The sequence below is a fragment of the Fistularia commersonii genome, chromosome 16 (assembly GCF_037954325.1).
Source record: "Fistularia commersonii isolate RoL2024-O1a breed Wild chromosome 16, RoL_Fcom_v1.0, whole genome shotgun sequence".
NCBI lineage: Eukaryota > Metazoa > Chordata > Actinopteri > Syngnathiformes > Fistulariidae > Fistularia > Fistularia commersonii.
This window is the reverse complement of record NC_141299.1, coordinates 4389431-4408729: the sequence shown is the minus strand read 5'-3', so window position 1 is coordinate 4408729 and position 19299 is coordinate 4389431. Positions and strand designations below refer to the sequence as shown.

Genomic DNA, 19299 nt, shown 5'->3' with positions numbered 1-19299 from the left:
CAACAAATCCTTGGAATAATATTCTTTTTTCAAACGTAAACCAAAAATAAATCACTTGCCCATCTACTAATCATAATAGCAGATTTTAACGCATGGGAAACATTTTAAGATACATCTACAATTTATTTACTTTGTTTTTTTGTAAGCTAGTCCACAGACATGGTGAACGGAGTAACATAATCAAGTTGGGCTTAGTCATCACGTCTTGATTGGACCATTTGGCCCAGGAGGCCGGTTCTGGCCACAGAACAATTTGTCCCAGCAGCCTTTGATTGGTCGTAAATTGTGGTTTTTGGGCCGGGTGAGCAGACGCTTTCAAGCTGAAAGGGTCATTCAGACCTCTGGTCTGCTTGCTTGTCGGCACATAGTGGCTTCAGTGTTATACAACAGATACTTCAAACAAAGATGCAGGAATCACGTTTACTGAAGTTTTTTGAGGTTAATGATGTATGAACAGTGAGCTCGTCCCTGTTTTTTTTTTTCCTATGTAACAAAGAAAGTCACTGAGATTAATACGCTTATATTAAGGATCATCTGGCCAAGTAGGAAAAGTATGAGATGCATGGTTACAGTGGGAAAGTATGAAAAGAAAAAATAAATAAATAAAATTGAGGCAAAATAGACATTGGGAAGGTCATAATTCACAAGGGATACAATCGAAGGAGTCGGATTTCAGACCAAATCAAAAGCATTCACATCCTATGGAACTACTTACAAGATATATTTTGAATTAAACAGAAAATATAGGACTCTGTTGAATTTCAGGTCATTTCATTGGGAAGGGAGCAAAACAAATAGCCTTTTCCGAATTTGTGCCAAAGCTTTCCGTACCGATAAGCATAGGCAATATATGAATGAATAAATGAATACAGGAATATATGAATGAATACAGGAATGAATGAACACAGGTGTATGGAACAACTGCATCCTTGATGTATTTGTGCAAAACACCAGAGATGAGACGGTGCTTGGCATTAGGTAATGCACCTGAAGATAGACATAGTATAAGTATTGAGAGTGTAATGAAAATCAGTAATTTAAAGTTTAAATATGCATGCATTTTAGCTTCGACAAATGCTATGTTGTGTTTTCTGACGCATGTTGCCAGGGCCGGCTTCAAAGTATTTGAGATATCGCAAAAATCACATTGTAGGCCAGCCTCTTAAAAAATCTGATTTGAGAATGACTGTGGAGAAAATCCAAATTCTTACATTTTAGTTTCATTAACCGAATGGCTTCTTGCTCTCATTGTGGTTTCCTTCCACAATCCAAAAACACGCAATGGGTTAAATGAAGGTGAAATTACTTGCTGGTATCAACAACAGAGGGAATGGTTGTGTGTCTTGGTTTGTGAGCCAGTGAACAGATGGCTGGTTGAGGATAAATCCCACCACTCACCTGATTTTGAACCATTTGAGCAATTTAAACTAACTATATCATAGTTATGCTAGTTAACCATGTCACAAACAAACACCAGAAGACAACAATTTGATGTCAAAAAATTCTAAATGTACCTGTTTCATTTCCAAAAGACGGATAAACAGTAAAAGTAGTTGCATTCAATTATTATTATTATTATTATTATTTTTAGCAAGGACAGGGAGGACACTTTTAATACAGGGTTTAAAATGTTGTTAATGATGTTACTTTTGGGGTCTGTCGTATAATCTTACTGTAAACCTGATTTCCATCTCCAACTTGTACATCTATGCATTCCAGCATCAGATATAAGACCAATAAGAATAACTCACCCAAATGTTTTCAAACGTTTAATAATAATTTACATTTTTTTTTTGTCTATCAATATGCTATGTACAGACAGACAATGACATAATGCGTGTAAATAAGACTAGTATATGTACCCAGCGATTAGATCTCAGTTGTTTTTTGTTTTCGTAAGTGAAACGCTGTATCCACTGCAGGAGCGGATGCAATCCGTGTGCGTCATCGTCCCACGCAGCGTGGAAGATCGTGAATGAGACACAAGCCACGGAGCTGCGTGACAGACAAGGTAGCTTCTGGTTACAAACTTTGGACCAATCAGGACGCGGCGTTGCCTTCCTGCAACAGGAGCACCAGAAGTTCAACCTGGAACTCTTCACGAAGAAACTATCAGCTTCCTATTCAAACTAACAATGGTTGTTCACTTCCGCTGACATTTAATATCCAACTAAATGTCATTGAAGGAAATATTTCCCTGCAATGACAATGTTGGGTATGTATGTACCAGACAGATTTTCCCTGAAATCGTCAAAGGTCCAGGATGGAATCGGTCTGTACACGGCGAGGCGAGTGAAAAAGGTTTGTTGTTTCTGTCCGGGCTGCTTTGAAACCGAGTCCAAGACGAAGGCTTGACCTGGAAAACGTTTGCGTGTCACTTTGTTAAGCCTCTCGGCGGCGTACGTTCGTGTAGTGCTCGTCTTTTGCTCCCCGTCGCTGTCAAAACTCTCGGTCGGGACCCCATGCTGCTCTGACGTGAAGTGCCACGTAGCTACTACAGCCCCATTCCTTCCTCTCGCTCACGGCGTGTAGCGCCAACGTCTTCACGCACTTAATACAGTTAAACCAAAACTTCAGCTCGTAGTTTTCAACTTTTCTTGCTTTCTTTTTTTCTTTCTTTCTTTCTTTCTTTCTTCAGCCCACCACTTTGTATGCGCAGGCATACTCCCACCGCTGTCAGACAGCTGCATAGGGGAGGGTGGTAGAAGGGGGGGGGGCGTGTGGGGAGGCAAGGTGTAAGAGATCACTAAGTTCGCTTGGATTGCGTTCAAATTCAAGGTAATTTGATGATGTTTGGTGTGTGTGTGTGTGTGTGTGTGTGTGTGTGTGTGTGTGTGGACCTCTTAAGACCACGCCCCCTGGATTTTTGACACTTCTGGGACATTGGAAACAATGTCAAGCGAAGGAGTGGGCAATTATTTTGGCTGGTCGGCCACATTTCTTATTTAATTTTTAAATAAAGAAATAAAAAAAAATGAAAATTGCGATTTAAATTGTTATATTTTTTGGCATTTTATTTCAACTTTAAAATCATTCATGATCATATAAATGTACTGACATTATTTTGTGTGTAATCATTGAACAAATCATTGAACAAAATGAAAAAAATCTAGATTCAGTATTGATTGAAAATATTCAAAGAAAATAGTTTGGTGAGCTGGATAAAAAAGCAAAACCAGCTGGATGTGGCCTGTGGGCTGTAAAATGCCCAGGGCTGGTCTAGCACATAAGGATTTAAATGACATGAATCTGCAAGAGCGCCCACTGGCCATCCCGTATTTTATCCACAGTGCAGAAATCATGGTTTGGACTGTACGTGTATTTTGTTCTTGCATGGTTAATTTTGGCTGCTTTTTTCTCACATTTTCTCCTCCAGTGGCATCGTGTCTGACAGCGATTTCTCTGTTTGTTTTAAAGGGGGAAAAGTTTGGCCCGTTTGCCGGTGAAAAAAAGCTGCCTAGTGAGCTGGATGAAAGCTCAGACACCAGATTGATGTGGGAGGTGAATGCATACGCATGCCGCCTGATCGATTCTCCTACATATAGATTGTTGTGTTTAAAGATGATTGAACCCTTTGGTTGACGAGACAGGTTCATGTTGAATGTGTACCTTTTAACACCGATAGATGCTTTATTATCAGGCTCAGCAGGATGACTGTGAACATTATGAGATTTTCAAGACTATTTGATGATAGTGATAGATGTTGTGCCGTCTTCTTGGTTTGAAAATCACATGATAGATACATAACTTGGTGGAAGGACTCAGTTTAGTTTTTAATGAAATGTATATCTAGATCTCTGCCACTTTAGTATCGCAACAACAGTCCATATTGCGATATCATAATGTGATGTTCCATACACATGGCTTTACCTCCGTTTTCACCGTATACAAAAGGGAAGGATTAACGGAGTAGCTTTTGCATTTGCACAAAACTACATTTGAATTGGGGAATGCTGTTGAAAAAGAAACAACAAAAACATTCATTTGCTGCTCTGCTTTGTTTGTCCATTGATAAAGAACATTAAACAGTACTGTAGATAAATTGTCACCGCTGGCTGATTTATACTGAATCATCTCTTGTGGTGAATGAATGATGATGTTAAGCTGTTGTCGCCACAGTTTGAGGTCCATGCCTTCACATAGCAGATAGTTTATTGTATCAAGATAGATATCAAAGCATCAGGAAAAGTCTCTTGTTTTTCTCTGTCAAGTCATGCAGTTTTTTTCCTCTTGTCTTCAGGTCCGTGGCAGCAAGGGGGATGTGCTATATGTTCTGGATGCAAGTAATCCACGCCATGCCAACTGGCTCCGGTTTGTCCATCAGGCACCCTCGCAAGAGCAGAAGAACTTGGCAGCCATTCAGGTATATTACTTCTCAATGAACAATGAGTCTGTTAGACTGGCCAAAGGATTCATTGTCCTCAGTGGTACAGAGATACTCATCTTTCAAGCAGATGCTTGTAGCTGTGAAGAGCCATATATTTTCACATGCTAAGGCGACCTATACCGGTGTTGAGATTTAAGCGTGCTTCGAAATTTCCTTTTATTATACTAAGAGACTTTTTGCCTCAGTAGTAAAAATAATAATAAGAGATAGACCAACAGAAAAAGCATCCAAACAGACCCAAGCAAAGGCATGTTTTTCTAATGTACCACTAGTGTCATTGTATTGGTTTTATCATGTATTTGAAAATGTTCATATATGTATATTATGTAACTATGTATTTATTAGATCCAGAATCATTTGTCTCGTCGAAACATTTTTTTTTTCTTTCTGACATTAGAAGCAAATCAATTGGAGAGCCCTTTCTATGGCGTCCACGTTATTGTAATAAATATGTTTAGATGATGCTTGATATTTACAAGTCTTTGCTAATTGTTATTATATTATCATTCCATTTCATTCTGTTGGCTGTCAAAATCAACTTTACAAAGGATCTAAAGATGTCTTATCATCTAAAAGTTGAAATTGAGTGACATTTACTGTGGTATTCTTTATACGTATACAGACATGTAGAGAGGCTGTAAGCTGTATTTCTTAAACTCCCAAGTATTGTAGCCATTACGAATAATTTTCTCCATCAAATTTTTTTTACAGATGAATTTATAAAGACAGTAATTATATTGTCAAAACCAGTGGATAGGCTTATGATCTAAAGAATTTTAGTAACTTCACAATTGGAAGCAAAGAACCGCACATTCACACATTTGAGAACACAATTTTCGTGCACTGCCTCTGGAAAATCTCACCATCCAGGAATCGTTGTCAAAGATAAAAAAGATTGTCTCCGGTGTGATTGAAGATAAAAGAAGGGGAATGAAAAGTTCCTGCAATCACACACATATGCCCGAAGTGATTGGCTGCCTCGAGGTTATCCATGCGGGTTCAAGCTCTGTGTTCCGTCAACAGTGACATTTATTATGGTGGGGCTTTCCTCTTCTTAATCATTATTTATGTATATTTAGGATCCCTTAGTTAAGGCAAAATGAAGGTTTGATTTTATGAGCATGACCTTTAAAGACAGGAGAGTTAATGGCAACATTTGGTTTGATCTCTTGACCTGTGGTCAGGTTTAAACACACTGATTTCTCAGTGTAATGACCTCTGCCAGCCTCTGCGTTCACTCGTCTGATATGCCCTATATCAGATCTGGGCAAGTCCCGTTTTGCTTTTTTATCCGGGTCGCCAAACCATTTTCTTTAATATCTTAACAGGTGCTTTCAATCAATATTGAATTTAGAAACTCCTTATTTTGTCCTTTTGTTTAATTTTGTATGGATGATTACAATACAAAATAATGTTGGTACATTCATGTGATCATTCATGTTTTAAAAATTGAACTAAAATGCCACATAATGTAAATATTTAAATTGCAATTTTCATTTGGTTCAATTTACATGATACCTAGTTGGCCTGTGCATGAAAATTAAATAAGAAATATGGCCCGCCAGCCAAAGTAATTGCCCACCCCAGCCCTATATGGTCATAACTGCATTTTGCCACTTGACTAGAACGTTCTGCTCTTTCGTTCCTCTCTAATTTTCCGGGTGAGGCTGTGCCAATGCTTGATGTATTAAGGGTTTTTTCTCAGGACGGAGAGAACATCTTCTACCTGGCTGTGGATGACATTGAGACAGACACAGAGCTCCTAATAGGCTTCCTTGACAGTGATATGGAGGAGGAGGAGGAAGAAGAGGAGGAAGAGGTCATCAAGGATGAAGATGAAAATAGTAAAGAGGCAAAGCATCTTGTTGAAATGGGTACAGTCAATTCACGTGGATGATATTTTCTTCTTACTATATCTCAATTTTGTATCATCCAAAAAAAAAAAAGAATCAAACGCATATTGAGTTTTGTTCTTGGATTTCCCCGTGTGTTTGCCACATCTGTTCAGAACTAGTAATTAAGAAGGAGGACCACCCCTGTCTGCTGTGTGAAAGCAGTTTTCCCAGCGAGGAGATCCTGGCAGCCCACCTCCAAAGCCTGCACCAGAGGCCCAGCACTGAGGAGAAGGAGTTCAAATGCAGAAACTGCGGCAAGAAGTTCCCCATCAAACAGGCTCTGCAGCGCCAGTAGGTTTACTGGTCCATCGCTTTGCTGGTTAAAGCATACTTATGTTTCTCCTCTCGGGAAGCACCGCATGTGTAGGTCATCAAGACTTCTGAAAAAAGTTTTAAGACTAAGAATAAATGCCAAGTTAGGCTCTGTTTTACTATGCAATATGAAGGTATTAATTTGTCAAGGAGAAGGAAGTTTGGGTAAAAGAATGGTAGATTAATTCAACAACAGAGGTTTAATTGAAAAAGGTTTTAGAAGAGTCCTTTTAGAGTCATCAGAACCACTCCGTTTGGAAGGTTAAAGCTGAGGCCAGAAATGAGCCGAGTCTGGCGTGCGAAAGGGAAAGTGACAAAAAAGAGCTCTCCTGACTCAGTTTGAGGTTAATTTCTTAGAAAAACTCTTTACCCTGAAGTGAAAATTCATAACCAATCTCTCATTCCATGGCAAAGAATAGGTAAGGAAAGTTTTCGACTCCATTCCTAGAATACGAAAGAAAAAAAAAAAGTCTTGCACTATTGCAGTAAACTGAATAAACTTAAAATGAATTCATAGTGATTATCCAAGTTTCGGAAAGCTTGATGCGTCAAGTCAACTTGGAAAGCCATTGCTTAGACGCTGAGCCTTAAGCAAGTAGCCCCTTAGCTTCAGCAGTTTGCATATATGTGGATTTTACAAACTTGTTAGTCTATCCTTGTGCTCATTGTGCACTCATTTCCATTCTTTCAATTAGAAAATCAATTAATTTTTATTTTCTAGTGAACATTGTCATACAGGTTTTTATGCCAAGTGAGGCAATTGGTGCCTATCAACTATACTATATAGTGGAAGCGGAGATATAAAATGTGTGTCTTTGTCTATCAGATGACCAAATAATGAAATTGCTTTACCAAAGACAGTCAAATTTTCAGTCTGTTGGAGGTTTTTAATTTAGTAAATGCTGTTAGCCTCCCTGCACAATAATCACATAGATGCTGTGTGCTATCAAAAAAAAAAGACATATTTCTCTTCATATTCAATTTATCAATTTACCATTATATCGGTTCAGGAGTGGTGCACTGAAACAGGATTTTCCAGTCCAAAACTGGTTTCACTGTGATTTTAACAACATTTCAAACCAGTTTATCCTTTTTTACAAGGTTTTTGGATTCGTTGCCCAACTTATTTTCTTCTATTTCTTCCTCAGTGTTTTGCATTGTTCTGAGTCACTGGGTCCATCAGGTGATTCAAAATCTCACCACCAGTGTTCCATCTGCCATAATACATTCAACTCTGAATCCAGGTAGTGAAGCTTTATTCAATTAATAAAATAATTTGTCTTTTTACAAGAGATGTATGGCTTGATCTATTATCTTTGACTGGTGTTCTCAACTCTTTATTCCATTCTCAAATGCTGCGTGTTCAGCTTTGAACAACATAAGGAAGCCTGTAAAGGCGATACCAGGTTTATCTGCAAAGCAGAGAGCTGTGGCAAGAGATTCAAGAGCAAGGATGCTCTAAAGAAGCATAAAGGAAATGTTCACACAGGTTAGTATTGCCGGCTCTCTTGAGTATTTGTCTAATTTCCATTATAACTAACTTCTTGACAAAGCAGGTTTTCAACTCCTCTTGCTATGAAGTGAATTGTTCTCTCGCAGCCTCAGCGTTGCTGAAAGTGCGTTTGATTTACTTGACCTCGCTCAGTGAAAACCTCTTCAATGTTGACACACATTTGTAATTACTTCTGCTCCATCATTGCTGATCTCTGTATTCTGATGAGGCTCATCCTTTCAGCTAAGCTGACTCCCATAGCTATTTCTGATTAGATCTAGGGCAGTGGAGAACGGTGCTGCTGAACATGTGAATCGAGTGTCATGCGGTGGCTTGGCGGTGCAATAGTTCTTACTCTCATCTCACAGCAAGGACCGTTTAGCAGTTTGAATTGGGTGGGAATTTTGTGCCAGAGTGGGTTTTCTTTCTGCACTCTGCCATACTCTCTCAACATATAACCATACAATAGGTTGATTTAGAATAAAATAAAATAGTGTACCTTCAATCATCCCATTGTGGGGACATTTCAGACTTTTCTTTGAAACTTTTCAAAGACTTACTCAAATATTGTCTGTATTTTTGTATGAGAAGGACGAATGGATGCATGTCTACGTAGATCAAACGTTTTGCTTTTTTACCCGGCCCGCCAAACTATTTTCTTTGAATATTTTAATAAGTATTTTCAATCAATATTGAACTTAGAAACTAATTTGACGTAGATAGTGATGTGACTGATCCAAGATCAGCTCAGGTTTAACTTTGACAGCTCGGGTTTGCTACAGCCCCCTCAAAAGAGAATAAACTGTATAACAGAATATGAATGAATACCGGTGACTAACGAGTTAAGTCAATGCATTCATGTTTTGTTGTCAGTGTTGTCAAAGCAAGAGGCTTGTGTGCGTGTGAAACTGTGTGTTGGGGCTGGGATGGTGGGGGCGAGGATCAGACCAGACACATGTGGCTCGTGTGATTCAGAGAGCATAAAAGTGGACTCACAGGCCTAAAAAAGGAGTTGTCAGAATGTATTGAGATTTTTGTGTTGCTGTGTATTGGCTGTCATGAAATTGTTACAACAGAATACTGGAAGGAGAATCTTAACACGTTGTTGCTCTGCCTCATGGTCACTTCCATAATCAGTTCCATTTGTGTGGTTTCAGCAGTTTTTTTTATTATATCATTCTTCTCCTCTACAGGGAGTGCAAGAAGGAAACTCACATGCACAATATGCAACAGAAAATGCTCCTCGTCTCTGAATCTACAGGAACATCGAAAGGTAAACTGCTGTTAATTTTCAATGGCGGTGTAATATATTTGACTACAGTGTTTTAAAAACCTTATCCTGCAATATCGTATGTTGACGACTGTTATATCTCAAAAAAGCATAATAAATAAAATGCAGCCAAAGTAATTTCTTGTTACACCGTAATGTCTTGCCAATTTATTACTTTTTTATTGCTGTGTTTCTATTTGGTTCATTACTTTTTTATTTCATTTGATACGCTTGATGTGATTTTCTTTTTCTTTCTAATCATGTAAAAATGCCCCAAATATTAATGATGTTAAGTAACCCAAGAATGTGAGCATGTAATTACCAAAAAATGGGAAAGAAGAATCTGCACTAAATTACTGAAATAAGCTAATTATCTAAAAATAAACATGCCAAGAGTGAGCAGTCACATAGAAATTTAGGATTTATTCTATTTTATTGCTAGTTCTCTACTTGAGTAATTGCATACAAGATTTTCTTGACACTCTTGTCAAAGTATTTAAAGTGAAGTAAGCTTGTAATCAGAATGCACATGCGCCCAATTTATCAGTGCTGTGTATCTTACAAGTAATGGTTATATTTAATTGGATCTTGATATATATGTCATTCTGAAAATATGATCTCTGAATATTATAGTATTGTTTTTTTTTTTCTCGGAGCACGCAGCCCAAATCACTATTAAGAACTTTGTTCTACATTTGCGTATTTTACAGCTGACCTTGTTTTACATACAAAAATTGAACTGTGAGTGCATGTCTTCTCTTGTGTGATGGAATCTGTTAAATTTCGGTCCTTAATAATTTAACAGAAAAGCGGTGTCTGTAAAACGTTTAGTGATGACTAAAATCGTTGTAGTCATGAAGTGCCATAGTGTTGAACAGCAGATGTAAACAGATGCAGTTCAGAGGAAAAATTAAAGAACCTAGCAGAATTTGCTTGATATCTATAATATGTACATATGTAAAACACAATGCAACAATACTTAAAATTAAATGTTTTAATGGAACTCCCATCAAAAAGACACAGGAAACGGTAGCTCATATGACTCTTACTTGTTGATGTCCTCTAACCTGACACTAAAAGACCATTTATTCCTGTAAATATCATCAAACTTGATAAACAAACTTTGACCCATTCCTATCAACTTATTTATCATGTGTGTGAAGTTCCAATGGAAGTCATGACATAATTCTGCAGTGTATTATTTGACCTACTTTACCTGCCTGAGTCCAGTGTCAAATCTCTGCAGTCTTTTAAAATAGGTTCGTGTTTTATTCCCACGAGAACCCGTCATGTGTCTCTGCGCAAGACCTGCTTTTATGTGGCTCATTATAGCATAAATATTTTTGGATGATTCTTAGATCTTAAATCGCACCTAATCTTAAATTTTGCTCCCACTTTCCCTACCCAAGTGTTCTAAAACAGATTATCTGTGAGACATAGCAAGAGACTGATAATTTAGGTCAGGATTACTTTTCTTTCAGCAACTGTATTAAAACAAATTAAATCTTTTCAAGTGAAAATGTTGACATTTTTCTGGCAACTGATATTTGATGCATTCTTCAAGCTTAATCACTGGCATCAGGTCTCCCAAGTACAATTCTTGCAGAAGTGCAATCAAACTTTCCATAATGACAACTTAACTCAAAAGCGGCTTAAAATGGCTATTATCATAATTTAGCTGAGCCAGCCGTTGCAGTAGCTGGTCGGACACGAGAAGCTGTTTTATATTAGCATATGCTATTGTTAGCTGTCTGCCTAAGAACCATTGAACATGCAATTATTGGTACTGTGCTCTGAAGCTGAAAAAGGATTGAACGTTTTTGTCATTTTAATTGCTTTTCTGTCTGTCGACATCAATCAAAAGAAAATGGACTAGCTTGAGCTTCTGTTGACCATTGTAGCCTGTGATCCTACTTTTATGAAGTTTTTAAAATGATCGGCAAGAACAAAACTTTGATAGTTTCATTTTTGCTCCCAACAGATCCATGAAATATTTGACTGCCGTGCATGTGACAAGAAATTCATCTCCACGAATCAGCTCAAGCGCCATATGATCACACATTCGGGTAAGAACATTGTGTGTCAAATGAACATGCCTATTCTTTTTAACAAAAAGAAAGAAACAACAACTAGGAAACACCTAGGCTACATAGATTAGGTTGCATCGGCTAAAAACACATTGTTGGTAGCCAATGCAACTCAGTATTCATCAGATACACATTCTAACAACTCAAAAATAGTCTTATGGACACGGTGTGAATTTAACATTCTTTATGATGTTAGCGTATTAAATCAAATTAAGAGACATTGCAATTTGTGTAGAGTACAGAGCTGGAATTGCTTTCTTGACAAAATCTTTGGGCATGGTAATTAAAAGTTCAAGGTGGTATGTCTAGCTTGTGCAAAATTTCCCCACAACTGGGCATTTCAATACAAAAAATATATATAAATCATGCCAATGAAAATGAGATGACAAGCAGACAATTAAAAGTAATGATTGCTCAAATTCAACCCCTAAAATAAATATCTTGAGGTTCTGACTTTGATGCCATTAAAACTGATGTCAGTGATACCTACTGGGCTGATTATACCCTTTTCAAGTTAATAGTGTATTGCATTTGGTTGAACGGTGTAAGGAGTTCATTTTATTGCAACAGAATGGTATGTAGCTGACTCTCAAAAAACATCTTACACGATCCTACACGATTTGCTTTAAAAACTCCACTGTGTCAAAACTTCACATCAATCTTTTATATTGGGGTAAAGATTTTAGACTTGTTGAATGTACATTTACTAGCCATTGATGAAGGAAGCCTACTGGCACCATACGTAACCTTGCATCGGGCTAAGCTACCCGGCGTGAGGCGGGTTTCGATTTCGCCTTCTATCTATTGATCTTTATGTAAGACGGTTTCCTAAAAAAGAGCTCTCTTTTAATCCCTTTCAAAATTTGAAATGAAATGCGCATCTCTCTTGGTGATATCCCTGACAGAGAAACGACCATATACATGTGAGATCTGCAGTCGCTCATTTAAGCGCTTGGACCAGGTGACGGCCCATAAGATCATCCACAGTGAGGACAAACCCTACAAATGTAAACTTTGTGGTAAAGAATTCGCTCACCGCAATGTCTACAAGAATCATAAGAAGGTGAGGGGATTTGGAGATAAAGGCTTTCATTAAAATGTTTTTTATTGAACTGACCCCTTTTTTATCTAGCCACAATGAGCCTAAATCACTTCAAAGTGAGAAACATTAGTGAGGCTGAAATCAATAAGGGTCTTCTCGGTGGTAGTGATCTGTGGGCTCTCCGGCCTCTTCCAGCCCTGAGGTTCCCTGTGTTTACTTTTGGGATTCAGGTGTCACTCAGACAGATAGAATGGGGGCAGAGAGGGGTAGGCTGAAAAACAGAAGCACTTTGAACTTAGTGCCCCTAAAGCTGCTTGTCTTCCACATGTCAACAAACCAAATCAGCTATGGAGCCTTTTGCATCATGCTCTTAAATCAGTTTAAGCAGCTTCATCAACATCCACTGTGAGGAAGCAGGAAACATCTCCTGGTTATATATACACATGCTAATGCTGCCTGTTTCTCTCTACAGACCCACTCAGAGGAGAGGCCCTTCCAGTGCGAGGAGTGCAAAGCTCTGTTCCGCACCCCCTTCTCTCTCCAGCGTCACTTACTCATCCACAATAGTATGTACAAGTCCATTCACAGTCACTAGAGGGAATAACTATTTTCTTCCCTAATTTTGATCGGATCATTCAGATCAGGGGGCCTCCAATTCTGCGACTTAGGACCACCCCTGAGACCAAACCTGGAAAAACAACATCCCTACCCATCCCACACTTAATGCTTTGTGTGCTTTTGCAATGCAGCAAGTACTTGGTTTGTTAAATAATTGACATCCCATTCATCTTTTATACTCACTACCCACTTGCCCATATCTCTATAGTAGGTCAAAACAGTAATTTCATCATCTTGTTAGGGCCTGAACTCAAACTAAATTCAAACTCAAATATTCTTGTTATTGGCTTAATTTCTTTTAAATAGGTGTGACCGAGTAGAAATTCACATTTTCACGTGTCAACATGCAACTACAATAAAAGAGGCAAATAAACGCTGTTTACAGCCAATAAAACACAATTACGGCAATATACGTAAAATCACACTATTATTGCAAGGTGCCTATAGAACTGTGGTGATATTCCATTGTATTCTGATAAACTGTACGTCCAACAAAGTTACAGCTGTAGTTTATGGAATTATTTTTCATGACAAGTGAAAGTGAATCAAAAATAACCTTGAGATGCTCTTTGAAATAACTTAAGAGTTCATCTAATACTTGCAAAAGTCAGTCATGTCTTCACCTTGGCCTTTGAAACGGAGAGAAAATAAATTAAATACACCTGGAAGAATCTACTTACATGATTCAAAGGTAACACCCTTGATAACTAATGTAATATACTTTCTCCTCAATTCACTGAGCTTCCAAAGTAACTATTTGGACCACCCCCCCCTGTGATTGATAACAAAACATTCTCCTTTAAACTTACTGTATCATCTTAGTTTCTCCTGTTATGTTTTACAACTAGCCTCACAACCTCATCTGAGTAGGCATTTGAAAACAGAGGCTGGCTAGTCATCTCTGGCTCCTGGAGTCTCAAAGAAACCTCACAGACAGTTGATCTGCAACACAGCCTTGGCAGGATGTAACACTGGTCCTCACATTAAGACAGATAACAAAGAGATTGTAAAGCTCAAGGCATTTCCTGACACTGTCTCAAGAGGCAGGCTATATAATGCCAGGTTTTCCATTATGTATCAGCTTTTAGACAGTATGTGGTGCTGGGAGATCGAGTGTATGATTTCACTGTAGGTGTGTGTGAATAGACAGGCCACTGAATAAATGTTTTGTTGTCTGTAACTTCATGTCCGGGCCCCAAATTGAATAGTCTACATTCAGAAATGAAAACACCGAAATGACTGTGGAGTTAATTTGATTTTTGATTAAAATTAGCTTTTTGTTAGGTGATATTGAATAATCTAGTTTTTGTTTGTGTGCGCTTGTGTGTGACATTGTCATTCCAAGCAGCCTTTTATCACCAGATTTTAAACTCTGCTCCAAGTAGAGTCATAATAAAATCTTCCTTCCTGTTCATTGGTCTCAATTTGAGTATAACACAGTGGATTGGCATTACAGTTTCCTGAGCATATCATCATTTACCTTGGTTGTTGGAGAAAGAACACCAGCTTATAACCACTTGGTACACACACACTTACTTCTCAGGCTACCTTCCTGGAAATTATCTTCATTTAATGGACAATAGAGGCTTTTATATGAAAGCATGGAGTGTATGCATGATGAAAAACATATAGCTTCACACATAAGATTGTGCCCTATTTTATGTTTTTTACTGTTTTGTTTCAGTACTAAATATTTTAGTCAAATTTAGGATATTTTATTTGCACTATACATCTGGCTCAGACATTTGTTTTACCATTTCCCCTGAGATGTGTTCCACACTATAAAGAGACAACTTTTGTTCAAATGTGAAAAAACAAAACCGATCCAAAAAGAAACCCCGTCCTTTAAGGCCATTTTTTAGGGTTTTTTGGTGCAATGAAACACCCCTCTTTGTAGTTATCTGTCCACAAAATTGGTCCTGAGAAATTGGGTCCCCTCTTGCTGTGCATGATGACTGTGTGTTTAGAGCTAACAATAGATTTCTGAAAGCTGCTCTAACAATGTCACTGTACTTCCTTTCGTGCAACAGGTGAGAGGACCTTCAAATGTGACCAGTGTGATTCCACGTTCAAGAGGAAGGACACCCTCAACGTCCACATCCAGGTGGTTCATGATGGCCATAAGAAGTACAAATGCGACCTCTGTGAGAAGGCTTTTGTCACTCCGTCAGTCCTCAAAAGTCACAAGAAGGTGAGTGAAAAAGGCTCAAGCCAAACAACCTCAATCACACATTGTGATTGGCTGTCCGCTGGTTTCGCCACATTGTCCTGGTATTGAGTTCAACTAAAATTATTGCACTGTTGTCGTGTTGTTGAAATACAAACCATTCAGGATGTTTAGAATTACCTACGAGTCTTCAATGTTATGGTGAGGTTCTGTGCAAAATGGCGGGTATATTTGGGACAATATCCCACTTTCTGATATTTTTGACTTTTGCTGTTTAGGAAACTTGTTTTCCATCTGCATCTTAAGAGAAAATTCTTATAGTGTTGTAACTTTAAATGAAAAAGGATTTTATGCAATTTGCAAATTGGTTTAGAAAATAGCATTAAAAATGAATATACAGTAGCTGAATACATAGATCTATCCTAGCCAAAGGAGCAATTCATTCATAAAAATAATATTTAATTTGTTTGTAAATCCTATCAAAGGGACCCATCGTAGTCTCAAACACATGTATGCTCCAGTGCCTGAGCCCCTACTTTACCTGTTGACATAAGAATCATTATAGCAGAAGGATAATCAATCAACAGATAAATACAAAAATACATAAAGAACACAACAGAAATAGCCCTGAGGTGAATTCCATTTTGTTTAAAAAGACAACAATATGAAACACCTCATGTATCTCTTAGTGATACCTGTAGGGGGTTCACCAGATCAGGTTTTAATCCTCATCCTAAAGAAAGCATTATGGCCAACTGTATTGATTTGCGGACTGTCAAACCATGAGGAGACATCCATCCTGACTTTTCTTGCCCATAAAAGTTTGGAATCAAGCTCTACATTGATTAGAAATGGCAGTTTGTCCATTAGCTCTACAGGGTTTCAAAGCCCCTAAACAGATCTTGATGCAGATTATGAGCCCTAAATCTGACAATGTCCGGTGTGGTTATGGATCAAGATAGAAATCAAACAGCTTCTTGGCACACGGCAAAAGAAAACACGGAGGTTGTCTCGGAACAGTAGGACTGAAGACAGGCATATGAGCTGTCTTACTGCTTGCAGGGTCTAGAGGCCGCTGAGAGATCTGGCCTTGATCAAAGTCAGTTTGCACCGGAGACGACAACTAACTGGCTGTATTGACATGTGCAAAGTCGACCTGACCTCGCTTTCACTTTGCCATCTTTGCACCCAAATAATTGAAAATATTTATCAAAGCCATGTTTCGTTAGGATCAAAAATTCAGTTGGCAGACCCAAGTTGTTGTTTTTTTTTTATGTTCATGGTGAAGGCTGAGCTGGATTATTCTTAGGTCGGGTGCATTATAATATTGTGTGTCTGCAAAAGAATTTTATTGTGTCTCTGATTAAATGAATCATTATTTCATATTTTTTCAATCAGTGAACATCAATAGGCACTTTCACATTTCTGAGACCTTAGGCGAAATTTTAAACAAAACACATAGATACTTGGTTATGATGATAAGTTATGAGAAAAGCTGCTCAACTGAGAAACTGTATTCAAGCCATGGACATTACAACCAAATAATTGATCAAATTACTCTTTTATTACTGTCACTGAATCAATTATTTGATAAAGATATGATTTTAGCTGTAATTTCCAATTAGATGGAAATATATGTTGATATGCCTAAAGGGAATGACTCATTTTACAAGATAAATCTAAAGATACGTTTGACTTGCTTGAAGAGTTGTCCTCTGTCAAATGGTAATTTGATAGTAATTGAAAGACCTCGCTGACATTCTGTGAGGCAAATGCAATTATCTAACTTTGAACCTTAATAAAAGGGTTGAAGATAACCGAGCGACTTGCCAAAGTGGACATTTTCAGCGTCGGAATCTACTTCCACTTACACAACAGACTGAATGTTTAACAGTGACTAAAACAGTCGTCACATGTGAATAGCTGTTGTTGGAGTGTTTTCCAGTGTAATTTGAAAATCATTTTGCACTACTCTGACAGAATAGTCACTAACAAAAGGGACATGATTACAGTTACAGTGTTACAGTTAATACTTTTTCCACAGTGAAGTTGGATAAGTTACACAAGTTCATGTAAAGCAAGATAACTATCTTGAGTAGAACTATCTGTTTTTAGCAAGATAGTCTCATCACTGTCATGGCCCAGCAGCATGAATGCACAGTTCAACGAAAATTACAGGGATGGCTTTTTTGAGGTTCATGACACGTGTATCCCTGATGCATCAGCTCTTTGGATTTAAACCCACCGCTCCCTGTAATTTTCACAAGATTTGAAAACAAGTCACTAGATGGAAATTGGTGAATTTTCTTTGGCTCTTCTTGATGGAATAATACAAATGATTTTTCCCCCCTTTGTTGTTCAAAGGTCCAACCAAATATTGCATCTCGATGACGTGGGTTTATAAACGTGAATTTGTTTGTGTAATCATGTGTGTTTGGATTCTCTGTATTTCCAGCATAAGTGTGTGTTGGTGGAGACTTTGTAATGAAACACCCGGAATGTCAGAATTACGTATTGGCTGATAGGCGAAAGGATGGGGGCCCGGATAGAAGATGTCACTGTATCATTGTTTTGCTGTTGAAATTACTGCCCTGAGTCGGAGCCTTTCACACTCAGTTATTCTTCAGAATTGACAAAAGGCCAAGGGAAGGTTTTTGAATGCATAGAAAGGAAGTAAAAGAGAGAAGGGGAGGAGAAGAAGAAAGGTAGTACCCTCTTTCCACATGTGCTTTGTTCCTGCTTGCATGTGCAGCCCTCATGAATCCACAGACCTCCACTCAGAATTGGAAGAAAAAGGAAAACAAAGAAGGGGTTGGGGGTTTGAAAGCATATATACATTCTGTACATTCTGGCCGACAGTCCCTTGGGCTTTGGACTTAGTAAATTTGCATCATCGGTGTTCTTTGATCCCACCATCAGATTAGGTCAGTGGATAAATGATCATGTGTTCCCATGTATCCCCATTCATGGAGACTGTCTATGGCTACTAATGCAAAATGGCCAGACTATTTTTTTTTTCTTTTGGTACTCTAAGGTATTCTATGGTTTTCCATCACTGTCCCCCACCTATCCTATGACTTTGCTTGCTGACAAACGAACTCGTAGACTTCAATGCCTGACTGTTGGACATATGGACATATAAAAACTTATGTATGCAATGTATGGTAACAGAAAATGACATGGAAGAGGATATTATATCTGTTTCCTATTGCAGGATTTACCTTTTTTGTTACATATACTGTTTTGTGGACTGGTTAGGAAGACATTTATGATTAATGAATGCACTATAAACATAAAATTCCACATCAGTGTTCCATGTATCTCTTTTGCTTTTAGGTAACCTTTCCAAACCTTTGCACGGACATGAATATAAATCTGGATTTGCTTTCACAAGAAGGACCCAAAATCACATTATGTGTGCATGAATATTTGTTTGATGATATGAAGGATAAAACTGTTTTTCATTAAGTTCTGATGTATATCTGATAAGAACTTGTCCTGACACTGGATGCCAGCTATCACTGTAGATCACATTTTACTTTATAATGTTGGAAAAATGTAAAGATGAATGTTACAAATGTTGTTCTTAACATTATCCATATGTGTGTTTTATCCTTTCCCTTACAGACACACACCGGGGAGAAGGAGAAGATCTGCCCATACTGCGGACAAAAGTTTGCAAGCAATGGTACACTAAGGGTCCACATCCGCAGCCACACAGGTCAGTGGCCCCTCACAGCTTTATGCTTTAAAACTGACCTAGAGCCAGCTGCACTAACAGTCACCGGAGTATCAGTCATGTCTACACATATTTAGGGCTGTAATTTACTCTTCCATTATAACTTAATTCAAATGTCTTTACAGAAACATGCTCAGATTACATTAAACTTGGACTTTAAAATATTTTGATCAAAGTATTTCAGCAGAAAGCAGACCAGATACACGTGGAGCTTGATGATCCGAGTGATTATAAGGCTGAAGTCATGTGACCACTTGCCAATATGATTTTCACATCACATGGCAGGAGAA

The 19299-nt window shown here is 38.1% G+C and overlaps 1 protein-coding gene across 2 annotated transcripts in view; it reads left to right on the top strand.

Moving 5' to 3' along the window:
* The first annotated feature begins 2057 nt into the window (after nucleotides 1–2057).
* prdm5 (PR domain containing 5) overlaps nucleotides 2058–19299 on the top strand; it is a 34773-nt gene continuing 17531 nt past the window's right edge. Inside the window, exons 1-13 of one of the 2 annotated variants that reach the window (XM_086161590.1) lie at nucleotides 2058–2301; nucleotides 3418–3501; nucleotides 4241–4363; nucleotides 6093–6261; nucleotides 6396–6573; nucleotides 7743–7838; nucleotides 7962–8083; nucleotides 9280–9359; nucleotides 11338–11422; nucleotides 12349–12506; nucleotides 12958–13051; nucleotides 15134–15294; nucleotides 18898–18991. In XM_086161590.1, coding sequence (XP_086017716.1) covers nucleotides 2203–2301; nucleotides 3418–3501; nucleotides 4241–4363; nucleotides 6093–6261; nucleotides 6396–6573; nucleotides 7743–7838; nucleotides 7962–8083; nucleotides 9280–9359; nucleotides 11338–11422; nucleotides 12349–12506; nucleotides 12958–13051; nucleotides 15134–15294; nucleotides 18898–18991 — 1543 coding nt within the window. In that variant the 5' untranslated portion in view covers nucleotides 2058–2202. Of the gene's footprint in view, nucleotides 2302–3193; nucleotides 3313–3417; nucleotides 3502–4240; nucleotides 4364–6092; nucleotides 6262–6395; nucleotides 6574–7742; nucleotides 7839–7961; nucleotides 8084–9279; nucleotides 9360–11337; nucleotides 11423–12348; nucleotides 12507–12957; nucleotides 13052–15133; nucleotides 15295–18897; nucleotides 18992–19299 lie in introns of those variants that run through there. The other variant, XM_086161589.1, reaches the window with a different exon arrangement.